The following is a 20,562-nucleotide window of genomic DNA, read 5'->3' as shown; positions in this document are numbered from 1 at the left end:
CCAGCAGGAGAGTGAATTTGTGTGGGGGGGTGGAGGGTGAGAAAACCTGGATTTGTGCTGGAAATGGCCCACCTGATGATCACTTTAGATAAGCTATTACCAGCAGGACAGTGGGGTGGGAGGAGGTATTGTTTCATATTCTCTGTGTATATATAAAGTCTGCTGCAGTTTCCACGGTATGCATCTGATGAAGTGAGCTGTAGCTCACGAAAGCTCATGCTCTAATAAATTGGTGAGTCTCTAAGGTGCCACAAGTCCTCCTTTTCTTTTTACATTTCTATAGTTAGGCCTACAAATTTAGGAGTAATACAACTGGTGCTATTCTTCTTGCATGCACTAGGTGGTGCTCTTTTGACAGACTAACTATATACACCTAGGAAGTGAGCTGTAGCTCACGAAAGCTCATGCTCAAATAAATTGGCGAGTCTCTAAGGTGCCACAAGTCCTCCTGTTCTTTTTGCGAACACAGACTAACACGGCTGCTGCTCTGAAACCTGTATACACCAGTGATGATCAACATTACCCAAAGGGGCCAAGGTAGTCTGAATTCACTGATTCGTTTACTAGAGTGCTATTCATATTTAAACAGTATGATGGGGAAATATTTAGTGTATTATTCTGTATCTATTATTCTCACAGCAAATAGATTGATAACTGAGTGCATATTAATAACTTCATTGGTTAACAACATAGTAAAAGCATCCTGATTAGTTAATAACTTTGATTGGTTACTAATTAAAATCACACTGTTTTAATATCACATACTGCGAAGAGCTGCAGGAGAAATGTTAAAGAGCCTCAGTCTGAGAGTCACGGATATACAGCCTCCCCGATAGTACCTTTTCATACACTGGGCTCCTGCCACAGACATTTGCCCCAGGGCATGGTTCCTGCCTACAAGGGCTTACAAGCCCCTCCCCACAGCATGTGTAACAGGAGAGGGCCAGTGGATGAGCCCCTCACCTTCTGCCTATGCTATGGTTTCACCGAGCTTATGTTGAACGTCCATCAGATCAAAACAGGCCAGAAAACCGTGGGGAAAATTTTGCTCAGGCGTCACCAGTGTGATGGTGGAATAATTCCACTGACTCCAACAGGATACTCTAGATTGACACTGGATTGACACCGGGGGCTGGGTCTCTTCTCACCCACAAGGAGGCTGCTATTCAAGTCTTTCTGAGGTGGGAGAGACCATGCCTATTGTCTGTCCAAACTCTGCGTCCTTCCAAACTCTCAGGCTTTTCTTCACTCACAGAGGGGTTATGTCAGGTTGACTAAACCCCTTATCTCCACAAAGGGCCCAAGGCCACCCCCCTGCACTTTCAGGGCAGTTTGGGCATGGATGCTCATTTAATCAGCCTGGAGCGGATATCTACATGTGGCCAAACCAAAATCCTGGAGCTGAGCTACAGGGAAATTTGGATACAGATCTTGGATCCCATCTGCCATTGCAATCTGCACCAAAACTCCAGATCTGAACGCCTCCAAATAGGGGGCCCAATGTGAATGCTGTGGCTTGCGCCCAGCTCGAGGACATCCCATGACCCTCTGCTACCAAACGCCATGTGACAAACTCTCTGCACTGCCCCATCAAGCCATTGGGTAGGTCTCAGCTGGGCTCACCTGGCATGGTGTCTGAACCCAAGTGCCCTTGCTCCCAAGCAGAGGATGCAGAGAGATGACAGCTGGAAGAGCCAGGAATGCATTTACACTTGTACACAGGCATGCCCAGTGCCCATGCACTTTGCAGACGATCTTTGGGGCCCAGTCTTACCAAGTTGGCTTGCAAATTTTCCTGTTAATCTGGGAGTTTTTAATCTCAGCTATGGGCTTCCTTCCTTTCCCCACAATCAGCTGTAGGTTACAACATTGTGAAGAATTTGAAGGGATGTCTGACTTTTTTGGGACTGGGAAGAGCTGCCAGCAGCCTTCTTATCCCCTCCCCTTCCAAAAAAATAAAAAGATCTAAAAATTCCCAGTGTCTGAGTCTATGGGGGCAGGACATGGTCCCACAGCTGGAGTCCTCAACCCAGAGAGATCAGAACTTCCAAACAAGCCAAGCAGAATGGTGGTTTTGTCTAAGGTCTCTCATTGGCCGCCCAGAACTAGTGGGTTATCCAAACAAGAGTGGATCATCTCCAACTAGCAGGTAAGTGATAGATGGGGTCTCCAACCAACACCCTCTGTGAAGGAGTCTGGTTTAACAATGCTATGGAGCGAGGCTATGCTCATCCCAATGTCCCATGCCCGTCCCTGGACCATGGGGATGCCAGGTACATGATTTTGCAGCAGCAGCCATGTCATTGTACAGAATAGGGTGCAGATTCTGGTAGCTGCACCAGTGTGAATCCGGAGTAACACCAAAGGAGTCACCAAGTAACACCAATAACCATGGGTTTATTCCACCATGACACTGGTTCAGTTGAGAGCGAAATTTATCCCACAGCAATCAAAAGCCGTTTTCATCTGATGGACGCTCAGCATAATCTAGGTGAGATGAGTGGGGTCCCAGCCCGCTACCTAGCGGGTAGATGAGCACCAGTCTGAGCAGAGGGGCCAAGGACTCGCTGGACCATGGAGACTGCACTCCTCTTCCACCCTGGCTCGGGTTGCAGCACATTGGAAGGTCAATATGGAGGAAGCCTGCTCTACCACTAACCACAGATTTGAGGCAGGAGCAGTAAACAGAGGCCTTTAGTCTGCAGGGCCTTGACTCAGCTCCTTTTGCCAGCACAGCTTCCTTTTCCAAACACTTATTATAAAGACTAACCATCCTGTGAAAGCTTATTGCATGATCCTCTTTTCTGTTCCACCAGGATCTTCCATAACGTTATCCAGCAGGAGTGGTCATGCCCTTCTTATTTCAGCTTATCTTCCTGGCCAGTCATGCCCAGCAAGGTACAGTGCCATGTTTAACCCGAATAATCATCATCATCAATGGTGTTCTGTTAGCTTCTGCCTGCATGCAGCACTCCTTCCACTGCCTCCAGCATGGCAAAGGGTTTGTACCATTAGAAAAGGGATAGAGAATAAGAGAGAAAATATCACAATGCCAGTATAGAAATCCATGGTACGCCCACACCTTGAACACTGCTCGCAGTTCTGATCATCCATCTAACAAGCTATATTAGAATTGGAAAAGGTTCAGAGAAGGGGAACAAAAATGATGAGGGGGATGGAACAGCTTCCGTATGAGGAGAGATTCAAAAGACTGAGGTCTCTACAATCATGACTGCTGTGGAGAAAAAAAGTGTTATTTTCTCCTTCACATAACACAAGAACCAGGGGTCACCCAATGAAATTACTAGGCAGTAGATTTAGAACACACAAAAGGAAGTATTTCTTCACACAACGCACAGTCAACCTGTGGAACTCGTTGCCAGGGGATGTTGTGAAGCAGGGGTCAGAAAAGAATCAGATAAGCTCATGGAGGATGGGTCCACCAATGGCTATTAGCCAAGATGGGCAGGGATTCAACCCCATGCTCTGGGCGTCACTAGCCTCGGGTTGCCAGAGGCTGGGAATGGGCGACAGGGGATGGTTCACTTGATTCCCTGTTCTGTTCATTCCCTCTGAATACCCGGCATTGGCCACTGTTGGAAGACAGGAGACTGGGCTAGATGGACCCTTGGTCTGACCCAGGTTATGTTCTTACCCAGAGCCCGGAGGATTCTCTCTCTAACCGACCCCTGTATATTTTCCCAGGGCAGTGCACGCTCGTGTTTTACACCAGTAGGAGTGGGAGTAGGATCAGACACTGGGCGTTTACTGGTCCTAAGGCACGTTACAAAAGCCATTTAACCAATCCCTTGGCAGCAGGTGGTATTGTTTATTTGTATTTCAGTTATGCCTCAGACACTGAACACAGGCAGTGCATCATTATCCCCATTTTACATGCAGGTAAACTGAGGCAGTAAGAGAAAGCAGCCCAAATTTCCAGCATGGCCCCTGATTTTGGATGCCCAGCTTGAGGGCCCAATTTACAGAGGTGACATGCACCACCTGCACGCAATAGGACAAATTCAGCTTTGGGATGACTCCACCAACTTGAATGGAGTTATCCCAGAGATCAGTTGGGTTCATTGACTTAATGGGAATTGAATCATAGAATATCAGGGTTGGAAGGGACCTCAGGAGGTCATCTAGTCCAACCCCCTGCTCAAAGCAGGACTCTAGCCAGGCGCAGACTCACGGCTGGCACCTCCTGCTGGTCCTCTCAGGTAATTAGCATTCCAGCCTCAGGAGCGCCCTCTTCAGGCCGGTGTCTTGCCTTGCTGCTGGCTTCCGTGTCCCTCCCAGGACCCCCTTGGCAGTACCTGACAGCTCTGGGTCTTCCCCTCCCACTATCCCCACAGTCGTAGGCTCCTGCCAGTCACCAGCTAGCCCCCAAGTCAGGGGGCAGACTGCAGTATGAGTCATTCATCACAGGCAAGGGTGGATTTGGACCTGCTGCCTCCCCGTGGCTGCCCCTGCAACCCCCGAACCTAATAGGCCTTCCCAGGCTTGCACCCTGGGGCTTTCCTAGGCCAGAGCTCCCTTGGCCTTTCCCCAGCCCTGCTCCAAACTACATCCTCTATTCAGGTCAGTCCCTCCCTCTCAGAGCTAGAGAGAGAATATCTCTTCTGCTCCTGGCTTCCCTGGCTTTTATAAGGCCCGCTGGGTCTCTTTGGGGCGTGGCCCACAGCTGCAGCTGCTCTGCCAACCAGCTCACCTCTTCCCCTGTCTCTTCCCCTGCCCCAGCCCTCTCCCAGGGCTATTTTAAACCTCTCTGGGCCCAGCAGGTGTCCACCCTGCTACAAGGACCAATCCCCAATTTTTGCCCCAGATCCCTAAATGGCCCCATCAAGGATTGAACTCACAACCCTGGGTTTACCAATGCTCAAACCACTGTGCTGTCCCTCCCCGCTGCATGTGGACGGCACTTCTGAAAATCTGGGCCTAAGTGAAGATGATCAAGCCCCTTCCCCGCCTACACACACACACACACACACACCCCAGCAGCAAGGCCAGAATGGACAAGATCTCTGCCCAGGAGCCAGGCCCCGCTGGCTGGCGGAGAGGAGAGAAGCATGTTGCTGATGGAGTCAGCAGATTAGCTCTGTCCTGACTGAGGTTTTTGCTTAGCCTTGCTCCCTCTGTCTGTTCCCCTCTGTCTAATACAGCCTTTTGCTCATGGGGCGTCACCTACCCCCAAAGCCTGCACAGTGTAAAGGACTCCTGCATCCTCATACCCTGCACCTTCAGCTACCCCAGCACAGTGACCCCCGTGGACGGCATTGTGGCCATCTGGTACAAGGATTACCAAAGCCAGAGCACCACGATCTACCACTCGACCACTCCCAGTGAGGTCGACGGCAGGTTTCAGGGCCGTACCGAGATGCTGGGCGACCTGGCCATGCACAACTGCACCCTGCTGCTGAGGGACGTGAAGACTGAGGACAGCGGCAAGTACAACTTCAGGTTTGAGATCAACCAGGGTGACCGGTGGTCAGACCTGCGTGGGGTGATGCTGACTGTTACCGGTGAGTATGGAGACGAGCTAGCCAGAGCATGTAAAATCACAACTACTTCACTGCGTGTCATGGGCCCTGTACTGCTGCCAGCTATGGGCGAGTCTCCTTTAGCTCAAGTGCTTGTGGAGCAGCTGAGTTCTATCCCCACTGCTGCCAGGCATGTCCAGGGGTACAGCACTGTGATGGAGGAATAAACTGAAATTGCTATTATCCCATCGCAGATTCCCCAGAATACCCTTGTTCTTTCCATCCCTAGATGCCCCCAACAGCCCGGCCATTGCTGCCCCGGAAGATCTAACGGAGGGTGTGAGAGTGAACTTCACCTGCTCCAGCCCATACGTCTGCCCATACGACAGCATCGCTCTGGAGTGGAGGGGCTATAATGCACTGGTCTCGACCATGGCTGGAGCAGTGCAACTGGACACCGCTGGCGTGCTCAGCCGACAGACCCTCGTTACCTCCTTGTCATGGCAGGACCACTCCAAAAACCTGTTCTGTGAAGTGTCTGTTGGCCCTAAGCAGGCAACCGGGGAAATGGCTCTGTGGGTGAAACGTGAGTATGCTGCTTTTCAAACACTGGCCTTGCTGAATGGAGCGAGGACCAGCAGCTACGGCCTCTATTTCTGCATTGCCCAAGTCACGTCTTTCCAGCCCACAATGCTTCCAGTTCTGCCATGTGATCGGACACCCGGCCAGAAATTCATGGCCAGATCCCAACGGACATCTGGCTTCCCTAAATTCTCTTCTGTGATTTCCACTGAACAAAGACTTCTTCTAGCCTTGCAGGCCTAACCTGCTCTGTGGCATTGCTGGCTGCTGCTTCAGCAGCTGCCCTGTTCCACCCCAGAGGCAGCTGCATTTCTGTGGGGGAGTGAATTGGGTCTTGTGTTTTATAGAGCCACACTTGGGGAAAAACCTCCTCTGGCTGATTTGATGGTGGGTGCAATTACTTGCAGATGCAAGTGAGAGGATGCAGAGGTCTGACTACTTGCTGTCGCTGGCAGAGCGTGGGAGTGGAAGGCAGGCTGGGGAGCCCGGTGAATATCATTTGTAAAGCTGTCTGGGAAGAGAGGGGCTGGACAAACACAGAACATGCTGCCCCTTAGAAACAGTCTGTGGCCCTCACCCTGGAGCTTCCGTAACAGCTGTGCCGACATTGGCAGACTCAGGGACCTAAAGCAAGGCGCCTAAGACAGCACCTGGCCACGCTAGTAAAAGTGGCCAAAGGTCCCAGGGGCTGGTGTCAATCCAGGGGTGTCGGTGCAGTTGCTCCAGAGTCTCCTGGAAGCTGCATCTGGTCAACAGGTTCCTAGTTCCTCCCGTTCTCCTGGACCCACTTATCTCACTGCTGCTCAGACCCTCCCCTCTGACTCCCTCTTTCCACTCGGAAACGTTTCTCATTAAGGCCAGCTGCCAGATCTAATATCACTTCTTCCTTCTCTACCCACCGCCAGCTCAATAAAGCTCCCCACTTTCCTCTCAGTATGCCCCCTGCGCACTCTGCCCAGCCCCTCCTCCCCACCCACCGTCCCCATGACAAACAGGACTCTCCTCCCAGCCCCGATGGGCACTGTGGTGCTGAGATAGCTGGTAGCCAGACTCCCCCCGGCTGTCAAAGGACTCCAGTGCTCCATGGAGCCCAGCACCACTTACCTGCCCACACATTTCAGCCTGAGAACTCTACCCAGGATGCCCTGTTCTTCTACTTACAGGCTAATGCCTGCAGCCACCTCCTGCCCATGTCATTGGCTTGACCCGGGGCCAAGACCTTTCCAGCTAATACCCACGGAGCTGCCTCCTTTCCCGAAAGCAGAGAGGCCCCCGGCTATGCTGCCCAGGGAACATGGTTAGGAAGCAGCCCTAAGTCCTGGATCTGGCTTCCTAGCTTGCAGGGAACCATCTCTAGGGTTAAGAAGCTGGTTCAGGTCCTTTTGCCTACTTAGGCTTTGGTCTCTGACACTGCCAGTGAGGGTCTTTTGCCCTGTGGGGATTTGTCAGATATATAGACTCTTAGAACCCTAGGGTGAGAAGGGACCTCAAGGGCATCTAGGCTAACCCCCTGCCAAGATGCAGGACTTCTTGTGCCAACATCATTTCCAAGAGACCACAGACAGAAGAGCTCTCAGAGGGTGAGGAGAGTCATGAGCAGCACGGATCAGACTGGAGACAGTGACAAATGCCTCTGAGCTAACCCGACTTCCCTAAGTCATGACCACTGGCTTCAGTCTCAGCCAGCGATTCCTGGCTGTGGTGGTGCCCACTGGATGCCGCCTCCATTCCAGCTTCACTCATTGCGTGTCCTTTCTTCCTCCGACTCCCCTGCAGATTCCCCGAAAGGCACAAAAGTGGTCATCAACCCCTCCGCAAAGAACATCCGGGTGGGCGACACCGTGTCTCTGACATGCAGCGTGAACAGCACCTTCCCCGAGGTCACCGCCTACAGGTGGTACAAGGGCAGGACCGCCTTGGTGAGCGAACAGATCCTGACTCTCCAGAGCGTTGCTCGTGAAGATTATGGCCCGTACCACTGTGAAGCGGAAAATTCAGTCGGGACTGGGGTGGCGGAAGCAGTTGTTCTCTATGTTTTTTGTAAGTATGGAGGATGGGGGCCTCAGATGAATCACCAGCTAATGCCACCGGAGCACCATGGCTTCAGGGGGACCGTGTGCAGCAAAGAGAACTAAAACCAATGCTCCGTCTAGGCCAGGACGGCCAATGGTGGATGCTTCAGCAAAACAAGGATGTTCCCTCCACCCTAATGCAACTGACTGTCTACCTCAGTAGTTTTCATTACAGCTGTCTGGGAATTTTTTGAGGAATGGGTTTTAAAAAAATGCTTATTCATCAAAACCCAAAAGTTTGCAAAGCAGGGTTGGTTTCAAGGACTCTCCTGACTCAAAATATGATCAGAAAACTTTTTTGAAATGGTCAAGCTGGCCGGTTTTGACATTTTTTGCACTGGAATGTTTCCATTTTTCAAGTCAAAATGACTTTTTGTTTAGAAATGTTAGTAAATTTCGACTAAAAAATAGTTAAAGAAAAACAGGTCAAAAATCAAACTGAAACATGCCATTGACCGAAACCAATTTTTTTTTCTCATTGACTTTTCATCCCAGTTCTGGACAGGAATATTTTTCAATGTCTCCGATTTTTTTATAAGATGGGAAAACGGTTTCCTACTCAACTCGATTGATCACCCTCATGTCCGAGTGCCTTACAAGCACTAATGAATCTACCCTTTGGGATAAGGAAGTATTGCTAGCTCTGTTTTACAGATGGGGAAACTGAGGCACAGGGTGACTAGATGACTTGCCCCGACACAGCAAGTCTGCCAGTGTGGTAGAAATTGAGTCCAAAATCTCTCAAGCCCAGTGCAGTGCTTTAACCACAAACCCAGCCTTCCTCCCCCTTCACTCTTGCATCCTGGAGAGAAGGGGAGAGTCTTCTTGAACCCAGAGGGTGTCCCATTCATGTCTTGAAGCTGGAGGATCAGTAGCCCTTGAAATCTGGCTCCACCCCCTCCTGGGTGCAGGTTATTTGCTAGGATCATGTGGGTGTGTGTATCTCACATACTCAGTTTCCTGCCACTGCAGGGGTCTGGAGCACTGGTGCACCTCCTTCCCCTTGTGGCACAAAGTAAGCGAGTATCCCAAGGGCTGTAACATTTTGGTCTAATTCTGGTGGATGGGCTTGCTAGGGGGGGCTGGGTGGCCCGTGCTATACAGAAGGTCAGACTGGATGATCTGGTGGTCCCTTCTAGTCTTAACCTCTATGACTCAATCTGCTGTCATCTCCTTCAGCTGCAGTGGTCTCGGTGAGCCCTTCTGCAGAGATACTGGAAGGCGAGATGGTCACTTTGACATGCGAGGTTCCTGGCGAGGAGAACCAGGATCTCAGCTATACCTGGTACAAGAACAATGTCTGGATCAAGGAAGGCACAGCCCACTCCCTGGTGTTTCATGAAGTCACCACCAGCGATACTGGCTATTATTTGTGCAAGGTGCAGAACGACAAAGGGAGTGAAATGTCCCAGGCCATCAGCCTGAGCGTGTTCTGTAAGTGTATCACAAAACACACTCTTTCAGCTCACATCTAATACTGCAGGGCACCTTGATCTGTGGTTTATAAAGGGTTAATAAATGATCAATAGATGGGAGGAGCTAGCCCAGAGGAGCAGCAAACAGGAGAGTTTTGCCAGGGACATCTCCAGCGTGAAGGAGAGAGGATGTGATCCTTGGGGTGAGTTTGGCTGCTAGTTTGTTTGTTGCTTGAAGATTCCAGTGTGGTTTGGGGGGTTGTGTGCTGAGCCTGCCGTGGGGCACAGGGCTGCTCAGGGAGAAGAGGGGTTTAAAAAGCCAGCTTCTAAGCAACCAGAGGAGCTAGTGAATAGAGGAGTTTTGCGAGGTAATTTGGAGAGGGGGTGCAAGAGGCAGATACACCTAACAAACATCCTCTAAACTTAACCCCCACCCCCCCAAAAGCAAACCACAAAATCCTGCAGGAGTAAAAAGAACGCTGGCAGAAGTCCAGCAGCAGAGTGGGGGCAGGGGAGGATATTCAGTTTATTGCACTGAATGCAGCATGCTTGATTACCTGCCTTGTGGGCAGGTGGCATAGGTGTGCATTCAGTGCAAACAGCTCCTGGCCTTCAGAGACCGAGGACCGGCTCTCAAGACCTGAGTGGCTGAACTGGAGGAGCAAAGGGAGACAGAGAGGTGCACCGAGGAGACTTTCAGGGACAAGGCAGAGCGGCCCCATCCCCACTCTGACAACCTCTGAGTAATACAGCCAAGGTGGGGGGAGGAAAAATCACAGTTTTGGGGAAAATAAATATTTTGGGAGTTTTGCCTTGAAATTTTTGTCAGTAAAAACTGGGGAAACCATCCCTGCTCCAGGAAATAGCTGGTAAATATCAGCTTCCCTACAATTGTCTGCCAGGAGATCATGGGATGTTTGATGCAGTGAGGCTTGCAGGGTTGTTTGTACTTGGGTAAATGTGACCAGGTTGCTCTTGGGCTCACAGCAACCACAGCTGTCTCCCTGGTCAGGTGCAACAGACAGAGATTACCTGCAGCAGCCTTACTCAGCAAGAACCGCTGCATCAGTGCTAGCAAATCCAAACCGATGTTCCCGGAGTCACTCTGCAGGCAGCATCTCTAGTCAGCGGCTGGGCCCAGCCAGGCCACTCCTTCACGGAGTCTGCTCTCCCTCCCAGCCAGTCCTGAACTGCGCTGGGGTCTCCCCTTTTAACCTCTCCTTCCAAGCCGGATACCTATTACAGGGGGGCAGGGCCAGTTGAGCCCCCAGCAGCTCATTCACCATTTCCTGGCCAGTGTGGGGTTTGTCTACACCAGTGGGTCTCACCCTGCAGACCTATCCGCACAGAGCTGCGGCCCATGTGACATCCGTAGGGCCACACAGGTAGTATTGGATGCAGTCCACATAACGGGCCATATGTGACACATATGGTGGGCATTTGTCCCAGCTGCAAGGCAGAGCGGAGAGCAGCGGCTGCTGCCCTGGGGGTGAGCTGAAGGCAGTGCTGCCTGCTGGCAGGAGAGCACAGAAACTTGCTGCTGGCGGTCAGCGCTGCCTTCAGAGCTGGCCCCCCCAGGTGGCATGGGGCTCGGCAGGTCAGCCCCACCCCCTGGCAGAGCAGAGCTCCGGGGGTCAGCCCCAGCCGGGGGCGCATGGGGAGGGCAGCTCGGGCGAGCCCTGTGCATGGGGAAGCAGCTCGGGCGAGCCCCAGGCTGTCCCATTTTTACTTTAAGAAATATGGTCACCCTACACCTAACTCTCATTGATTTCACTTGGAGTTAGGTGCCTAATTGCCGCTGAGGATCTGGGCCACAGACCTGTTCACCTTTAGGGTGCTGGTCTGGTCCCTGCAGTGTCCAGAAGCCGTTCCCACCCATCAGCTGTTTGCTGGCCTACGAGAAATGAGTTGGGAGTGTCGTTCTAGTTGTTAGTGTAATAATGAAACCCCAGACCCGGGTTACGGTGCATTGGGAAACCCAGGAAAGGGCTGTCTCTGAGCAGCCCCTGAGACTTGGCAGTGTTCTTAAAGCCCCGACTACTGGAGTCAAGTGATTGAGTAAAAAAACATCAGCTTTCATTTTTTTTCTTTTTTTAAAAAGGGCCAAGTTCCCAGCACTGCTTGCTGGGGAGAAAAGCTTGAAACCGTGACCTGAGCGTGCTCTAGCCACTCAAAAACCAGAAGGACTAAAAGGAACCCCAACATTATGATATTTCAAAAATCTCCCAGGTGCTATTCAAACCCAGCAAGCACACCTGTTTTCTAAAGCTAGGTGATTTTAATGTAAGCGGGGGAATAGTCCCGCTATTGTGGGGAACTTTCCTGGCTTCTGCACTACCCCGGTGAAGTGGGCTAGCGAAAGGATCCGAGTCCTCGCTCCCACTTCCTTTACCCAGTGGCTTCCCTGTCCTGGAGGACTCCCCTTTCACTCTCCTGTCTGGCAGAGTCCTCGTAACCCCAACAAGCCTGGGCCCAGGAGTCCCCTGGGGGACTCGACCCCAACCCTGCTGTGGTCACCTAGGACAGGGGCCAGGGTGTCCCCACTCCGGGGTACTCTGTCTGCACTGGGCACTTCTCTGGCCCACTGACCATTACATACAATTTAAAGCAAATGCAAGTTATTTAATCAACAATTAATTTTAAAAAGAATAAGGGAAAATGGGAAAGGTGAAAGGAAACACATCACCCCGCTCAGTGGCAGGGAACATCACAAACAGTGTCTCTGGAACGTCAGGGCAGTTCACAGTCTGCTCCTTGTAAGTCCCAGGCCCCTTCTCCGGCCCTGGCTGTGCTGTAGGGATGCTGCGGGTCGGACACTTGCTCTGGTGGTGGCCACATGCTCTCAGGCTCTAAGTGGTAGGACCCTTCTTCCCAGTGTCGCCCCCGCCCTGTCGGGGTTACAGTCCAAGCCTGGCCTGCAGAGCCTCTTGGCTGAGGTGTCTCCCTGGGCTGGGCCTGCTGCCCAGGGTCCCCCTTGCTCTCCCCAGCTGCTCACCTCACCCAGCTCGGACTGCTCCAGCCCCAGCCCCACCACTCGGTCTCTGCACTGCTGCTGCTCTGCCCCCAGCCCCCTGGGCTGCTTCTCTGGCCCCTCTGGCTCCGGTTGCTACAGCTCTGCTCCTAGGACAGGTCTGCTCTGCAGGCTGCTTCTGTGACCCGGCTCCCAGTACGGACCTGCTTCCTGGGCTGCTTTTCTGGCCCCTCCGGCTCTGGTTGCTGCAGCTTTCTCCCCATGGCAAGTCTGCTCTCTCTGGGCTGTGCCTCTGGCTTTGGGCCTGCAGCTCTGCTCCCAGGACAGGGGCTGCTCTCTCTGGATCTGGCCCAGCTCTGCTCCCCAGCTCAGCTTGGGCCCCTGCTTTCTCCTTAGCTCGGCCCCACTTGGTCTGACCCAGGCAATTCCAGCTCACACCAAGGACTGGACCTCCCTGGTCTCCTGATTCCCTGATTAGCCTGCCCGCCCTGTCATTCAGGCTGACCTGGAGCATTGGCCTCTCCCCATTGTTCCTGGGAGCTGTCAGCCTCAGGGTCCTGATTCCCCATCGACCCTTCCCCCTTTTTAGTACTGGGAGCTAGCCAACCAAAACCCCACTGAATGTTAGTAAGGGGGCAAGAGTCCCCTTACATTAATCTGGCCGTCACCTTTTAACCTCTTGCTCTAATCATAAAACCAGTTGTTATTCCCCCACCGCCCCGCAACCGCCACTTTCCCCTGGGTTCGTCAATACCTGGCTCATGATAACACCAATGCTGTCATTGTCTCCCTTCCACCACACAGATCCCCCTAGGGGCCTCGCAATCAGCTTGTTCCAGGAGATGCAGGAAGGAAAACTGGCTATCATTCACTGCACCGTGGATAGCCACCCCCTGTCTGCCCTGGCCCTTTACCACAACGAGGCCCTCCTCGCCACCACCAGCTCCCACGCGGCCCCCAACCAGCGGCTCAGCGTCACAGCTTCCCACAACTCCTTGAAACTGGAGATCCGGAACGTGGTGCCGGAGGACGACGGGCAATACCGGTGCACGGCAAGCAACACATTCGGGAACGCAACTGCTGCGAAGCTGCTCCATGCCCAAAGTGAGTAAACGATTGGGGATTACCACGCGGGGTAAGGGGCTGCCACCCATCGGGACTCCCCTAGACCTGTCCCAGGCCCATAACAGATTTCTGGGCACAATGTCTTCTTCAAGCGTCATGTTTAATAATACCCCATTCTTCTGCCACCTTCACAGTGGAAACCCTGGCCAATGTGGTCTCTCTCCCCTCTCCCTTGGAGGAGCATTTCACATCTGTTCATTGTGCCATGCCTGCACCATCCTTAGATTAAGACCTTACAGAAAGGTCTGCTGATTGCTGGGGCACCCCCTCCTGTCTGGCTCTCCTCACCTATCCGTGCCTCCCCCCCACCCCAGCCAACAGCAGTGGTCTGCCTCTTCTCGTGACTCCATCCTCTGGCCAGCTTGCTTGAATGTCTCTCCCCTGCTGGGGTAACAAACGTACAACGAAATGTTCCAAATTGTCCCAACACAAGATTCCTCGGCCCCCTCGGGTGCTATTGCTCAGCTTCTCCTTGAGGCTCTGTCTTCAGCCCCATCCTGAACTCAACAGTCCTGACATGAAGCATGTACGCCCCTTCCTCAGGCCTGGGAGGGGAACCCTGGTCCAATCTCCTTCCCTGCAGCCTGCACTAACCACAGCCTCTCTGCTGGTCCCCAGGCGTCCCCCTTGGTCCTCCCATGGCCTTCTTTTTCTGCTGGAACACTGACCCCTCAGGACTGCCTTTCCCTGCCACTGGGATTAATTCTGTTCCTGCGGCTTTCTTCAGTTTGCCTTCCCAGAGAGAGGAAACACCCAACTGCCTCTAGGGACAATGTGCCTCTGGCCCCAGCTTCACTGCCCCCGGCCTCCAGGTTTCCTCCTGGCTCTGGGCCCTCTGATTCTGGCTCCCAGGCTTCTCTCATCCTTTAGCCCAAGGAAACACTCAGCTATCTCTCACCCGGGTCTCCTCCCTTCTTCTGCCCTCTGCTTCTTCCTTTATGAGCATCTGTCTCCTCCCAGCTGGGCTGGATAACCAGTTACACCTGACACCCCTCCTGAAATCATCCAGGGGCCTCGGATGCGCTCAGGATCCTGTTACACCCAATCACAGACCTACACTCAATAAGGAAGCTATCGAGATGCTATTTAACGTCCTGATATAGGCGGAGCTGGCTGACAAAACAGAACAATTTCACTGAACATTTTCAAGTTTCAGAATTGTTGCCAAAATTGGAACCATTTTTAAAATTTTTTTAGAAATTTTCATTAAATATTTTTTCAAAATATTTCATCTCTCTTCCTTTTTTGGCCCCCTTTTGGCTAGCCAGTGAAATCATGTGGATAATGTCCAACGGGTTCCCCCTCCATACCTTTTCTTTTCCTTGTTTTTCCTTTTTCCACTCAGTGACTTTTCAGATCTTTTCCCATTTCAGACCAGTTAAAGAGCGGCAAAAGGGAAAAAAGAAGAGTAAAGTGGAGGGGTGGGGAGAAACAACCTCTCCAGTTTGCTCATCCGGTTGGATTTGGTGAGAGGGGAATGATGAGAAATGATGAGGGAAAGATGAGACAGGAGAAAAACCAAAAATCTTTAGTTTCAAAATTTAAGTAATTTTTAGATTTTTGAAAACCAAAATGAAACAAAAATTTCAATGAGAACAAATTGAAAAATTTAGTTTCAGTTAGAAATTTCTGCCTGAAAAATTTCATTGAACGTGACATTTTCCCACAGCAACAAGAACAAATCCTTTTTGACAAATCCCATTTTTGAAGTGAGAAAAATCTTTTGATTAAAATTTTTTGACCAGCTGTAACTATAGACAGCTCAGAGACTGATGATTCCAACTCACTTTTCTCCAGTCTTCCAGATTGTGCCTTGAAGAAGCTACAGCTGATTAATAATGCCGACACTCAGATTCTAGCGAGGCACAGATGAAGAGAGCGTGTTGTTCCAGTGCTAGAGTTTTTGTATTGCTGAGCTGAGAAGTTTCATAGGGGCCTGGTGTATCTTTAAGAGGACTCTTTTCTTTTAAGCTTTCTCTGGAAGGAAACTGTTTCTTTGATTGGAGGAGCATTCCTAATAGAGCTAATCAGAAAATGTTTTACAGGGTTTTTTTCCTGTTGTAAATTTTGAGTTTTCACCAAAATGTTTAGACTTCTTAGCAAAAAAATTGAAAACCCAAAATTTTTGACTGCAAAATTTCAACTGAAAACCAAAAATCTTTCAATTTGGAAATGCAGTGATGGTACTTCATGGGAATTGTAGTTTAGGGTCCTCATGTTCCCTTTCTCCTCTATAGTCCAGAATCCCTGTCCAAACCACAATTCCCATTATGCACCATGGTTTCCTTCTTGTTAAGCCACCACAGGTGCATCAAGGGACTTCCTGGTGCAGTGCTTCATGGCAAATGTAGTTTGATTAGGGAGCCCAGCCCACAGAGAAGAATGGGGGCAGTATGCACCCAAACTACAACTCCCATGAAGCACTGCAGCAGTATTCCCAAACCACAGTGTTTCAGCTTTAGGCTTTTCTGGTTTTGGGTGTTAGGGTTTGCTGACAAAAAGGTCATTTTTTCCACACAGAAACCAGACTTCTTTTGTGGAACATTTTGTTTTGCCAAAAAAAAAAAAAAGCAATTTTTCTGTTGAAAAACAGTTTCAACAGAATTTTTTCAACCCCCCTTCCACCTTTGGGGCAGATATCCCAATGTGGTAGGAGAGGCTGAAAGCCATCCTGCCAGTCTTATAAATGGCCTGTATTCTTCCCCTCCCTTCCTCCCTCCCCCAAACCGGTCTCAATAAAAAAGAGCAGCAAACAGTAAAGAACCGCAACCTATCCCCTTTCCCAAGCCCATAATACTGCTGTAGAGGCAAACCCAAACAAGAGCAGGGTGCTGAATCTACACTCAGCAGCTGACTAGAGGTTTGATTTCAGTGTCCCTGGCTTTGTTACATTTCCCTGTACATCACGGGACCCACACAGCCCTTAGCGGATTGGCAACATGGGCCAGCGTCCAGCCAGGACTTGACAGGGGCTGCTCAGGCTCACACAGTTTATGTGAGGCCCAGAGGGCAAACCTTGGGTGATGAAGATTTCACTCCCCTGCTTTACTGTGTTTCCTTCCCTCCCTCTTTCAGCGGCGAGAGTGTTGATCGGTCCCTCCCCGGAGGTGCGCGAAGGAGACGCAGTCACCCTGACGTGCGTCACCGCCCGAAGCGCAGAGGAGGGGACCAGCTACACCTGGTATAAGAACGCCAGGTGGCTGAGGGAGAGCTCTGAGAACACCCTGGTCCTCCCAGCCACGAGCAGCGGGGACGCGGGCACTTTCCAGTGTAAGGCCCAGAATGAGAGAGGTATTAGCACCTCTCCGGCTGTCACCCTGCGGGTGCTGTGTAAGTATGACCTCCCTTCCACAGCCCCTGGAATAAGGCAAAAGGGGGAATTCTTTGTGATTAGGGAACTGGCTAGTCCTTAGATCAGCTGGGAGACATCTTGTGGAGGCTACAATTCACATACTAAAGGCCAAGTTCTGCCCTCAGCTGCCCCATTGTGAAACTAAAGTGATCCCTGAATCAATGGAGTTACTCCAGTTTTACACCAGATTGACTCCAGATTTACACGAGCCTCTCTGAGAGCAGAATCTGGCCCTGAGGGCCTTTATTAAAGTAAGATGCAAGTTGGTTAATGGGATCAATCTGGCAGCGCCATGCTGGTCCTGCAACCGCTGCTACATAGCTAGCCTCCTCGCCCCAGTAACCTTCTAGCTGAGTTCCCACAATCCAGATTGCACAGCAGGATGCTAAACTGGCATGGCGCTGGTGGAGTTGTCATCTTGCAGGTGAGCTATAGAGTAGAACTGGTATCCTGACCATTCATGGTCAGTAAAAGCCGGCCCTGACTGGCATTCTTCATAAGAGTATTAACTCCGGTGCCAGACCCAAACTCTGCCTGCGGTAGCTGCTGTTCGTCCTGCCAATCTCTTCTCCCTGTCGTTTTAGGAGGAAGCCGTTGTTTTTGCTTCCTGCCCTTCACTTGAGTGTAGCCTTGCTGTGTGCTATAAAACAGCTGCTACGTTCCACCCCAGAGCTGCACGTGCATTTCAGAGGTGGATGAAGGGCTCCCTACCCATAGCTTGTGTATGACTTTAAATATCTGGACTCTATCAGGATCCAAGGCTCCATACAAATGCAAGATCCTTGGGCCAGCTCCTGAATGGGTGTCAGTCGGAGTAGCTCCACTGAAGGAAATAGAGCTGTGCGGATTGACACCAGCTGAGGGTCTGGCCCACTGTAATCATCTAAACGCCCAAAGTTCTGCCCCAGAACATACGGTCCGTCATATCAACGTGAGGCTGGAGGCTCAGGGACCTTCAGTTGCTCCAGATTCCAATTCTGGCCAGATTCCTGTCTCGCCTTTATTGGCCCAGGCCTGTTCTGAGCAAAGAAGGAGAGTGAAGCAACAGCCTGGCAGAAGGACCCGTTAGAGTGCTGGGGAGGAGGGGGGGTTGAAAGGTTTCTCCTAATCTAGTAAACAATCATATGTCAGATAACATATCGGCCAACAACATTTTAACCCTGCAGTCCCACCGAGATGGCCCCAGATGAGCTCCCTGCTGGAGACGCAGAACGGGCACCTGGGTATCATCCAGTGCACCACCGAGAGCGACCCGCAGTCCGAATTAGCCCTGTACAGAGGAGATGAATTGGTAGCTTCCACCAGTGGCTCCCGCTCGTTGGCCGGCCAGAGGCTCCGTGCGACTCCATCGTACAACAGCCTGAAGGTGGAGATCCGCGAGGTGGTGCTGGAGGACGAAGGGACCTACGTGTGCTCGGCCAGGAACGCCTACGGCAATGCAAGCAACTCCATGGTCTTCAGTGCGGAGAGTGAGTGCCCCAGCTGGGCTCCTCTTGTCAAAGGGAACTGGCCTTTCCAATCACGTGTGGTGGGAGAGAGACCCAGGCAGGCAGGGAGGGGGACCAGGTCCCTCTGTTGGCAGTAAGGGACGATTCACACGAATCCTTCTGCTGTTATTAAAAAATCCCCCCAGCAATTCCATTGATCACAATGGGGATTCACTGGAGGGGCGGGTCGCGTCCCACCAACTCCTGTCATGGCACTGGATTGAATTCTTAGCGAAATGGGTGTTGTGAGGAATTGAATAAGTATCACATTGTTTGGTCACTCTGAGCGTCCTTCACCACTGGAACAATTTCCCAAGGCTAGGCAGGAGGTCAGACTAGATCACAGTGGTCCCTTCCGGGCTTAGAATCTATGGGTGATTCACTGCTGATCCCACCCTATTAATTCCTGTAGGGGACGCCCCATTGCTTCCTAGGATGACATTGGAGTTAGTGGGATGGGATCTATAAAGGGAACAAGGAAAAGGGGAGATTCTGCAGTATCCTATGGAACCACTGAATATTAAATATCATAGATTCATAGAAACCTAGGGATGGACAAGTCCTCAAGAGGTCATCTAATCCATCACGAAGGAGGGAAACTGCCTAAAATGTATAATTTGGGCCTTTTGACCGAGTTTGCTACATAAAACCAAGCTTCTGTGCATGGAGACACAATACTGGATAAATACGACATATCACAAGGCCATGCACATTTTGCCAAGCACTGGCCATTTGATATAACTCAGGGATAGCTGTAGGAAAATGGCTGCCAAACTAGGGCATTTGTGACATTTGAGAGGATTGATTCATTCTCTGCTAAAAAAAAGACAATTGTGAAATTTGAAAAATGTTTCCAAAGTCCCGCAAAGCTGGCGATACTCCAAGATTCTGCTCTCAGGAACACCAATGTAAATCCAGAGTTACTCCGCTGAAAGTGATAGAATTATTATGCATTTACACTGGTGTAACTGAGATCAGAATCTGGCTCTGTGTCAAAGTCCCCCTCTCAAAGCATCATACAACTCAGATGTACAAGGTCATCCAGTGTATGCTGCCCCAATGTATTCCCCCCTTCCCTCACCCCCCGCACACACTGAAAACCTCACACACACATCCTGTGCATTCTCCAGGATTTTGCCTACTCCAGTTTTAATTGTCTGGTATGGCTACCACCACTTCTCTTGAGAGCCTGTTCCCCAGCCTAATCGAATCACAGAATCTAAAGTGATGGAAAAGACCTCTTCTGCGCTCATAGCCCCCAGGGGCAGGACTGCTCCCTCCAGAACATTTTCTAGAGCTCTGTTCAGTCTAATTTTAAATGTCCCACGCAATGGGGCTCCAGCCCGTCTCTTGGGGGATTATTCCACGGCCTGACAGATTGCACTGTCAGGAAATGTATTCTAGGATACAGACTAACTCCCCCTTGGGCTAAGCCCATCCCCTTGCTCCTGCTTATACCCCCACGGGCTGCCCTTAACAACCACCTGCCTCCTTGGTCCTCCAGCCCTAGCAGGTAGTTATGTCGTGCCCCATAATGTACCCAAAGAAACACATCTTTCGTTGCTTTGCTCTTCCCCTGTCGCTCAGTCTCTGAATCCTGTTTGTCTCTCTTCCCCACTCAGCGGCAAGGGTCATTGCCACACCGGCCTCAGAGGTGCAGGAAGGCCAGGGGGTCAACCTGACCTGCCAAGTGAGCAGCAACTTATTGGCCATGACTAACTACAGCTGGTACAGAAATGGCCAGTGGCTGTCCGAGGGCCTGGCGAATTCCCTGGTGTTCCAGCAGGTGGCCAGTGCAGACGCCGGGGTCTATTACTGCAAGGCAACGAATAATGAAACAAGCAGAAGCTCAGCCTTGGTCTCGCTGAATGTGCTGTGTAAGTTCCAGGCACTTTGAATCTTCAGGGCAGTGGCAGGTTCCCACAGGAGTACGGGCGCACGGGCCCCAGGGGCGCAGTCAGTCCTGTCCCAACCAACGCACCTGACTTTGCTTGCAGGTGCACGTTGCAGGTGTGTGTACATGAGAGGGTGCACTTGGATACATGCCGGTGGAGGTGTGTGTGTTCATCTGGGTGCGT

General features: G+C 51.3%; 1 protein-coding gene across 6 annotated transcripts in view; it reads left to right on the top strand.

The window, feature by feature from the left end:
• SIGLEC1 (sialic acid binding Ig like lectin 1) overlaps nucleotides 1–20,562 on the top strand; it is a 71,525-nt gene that overhangs the window by 32,400 nt on the left and 18,563 nt on the right. For all 6 annotated transcript variants that reach the window (XM_073343057.1, XM_073343059.1, XM_073343061.1 and 3 more), the window contains exons 2-10: nucleotides 2,817–2,898; nucleotides 5,163–5,522; nucleotides 5,770–6,066; nucleotides 7,839–8,102; nucleotides 9,314–9,568; nucleotides 13,325–13,624; nucleotides 16,721–16,975; nucleotides 18,164–18,466; nucleotides 20,107–20,361. In XM_073343057.1, the coding sequence (XP_073199158.1) occupies nucleotides 2,850–2,898; nucleotides 5,163–5,522; nucleotides 5,770–6,066; nucleotides 7,839–8,102; nucleotides 9,314–9,568; nucleotides 13,325–13,624; nucleotides 16,721–16,975; nucleotides 18,164–18,466; nucleotides 20,107–20,361 (2,338 nt within the window). In that variant the 5' untranslated portion in view covers nucleotides 2,817–2,849. The remainder of the gene's footprint in view (nucleotides 1–2,816; nucleotides 2,899–5,162; nucleotides 5,523–5,769; nucleotides 6,067–7,838; nucleotides 8,103–9,313; nucleotides 9,569–13,324; nucleotides 13,625–16,720; nucleotides 16,976–18,163; nucleotides 18,467–20,106; nucleotides 20,362–20,562) is intronic.

This window comes from Lepidochelys kempii, chromosome 4, assembly GCF_965140265.1.
Source record: "Lepidochelys kempii isolate rLepKem1 chromosome 4, rLepKem1.hap2, whole genome shotgun sequence".
Classification (NCBI taxonomy): domain Eukaryota; kingdom Metazoa; phylum Chordata; order Testudines; family Cheloniidae; genus Lepidochelys; species Lepidochelys kempii.
This window is presented reverse-complemented; position numbering and strand designations above follow the sequence as displayed.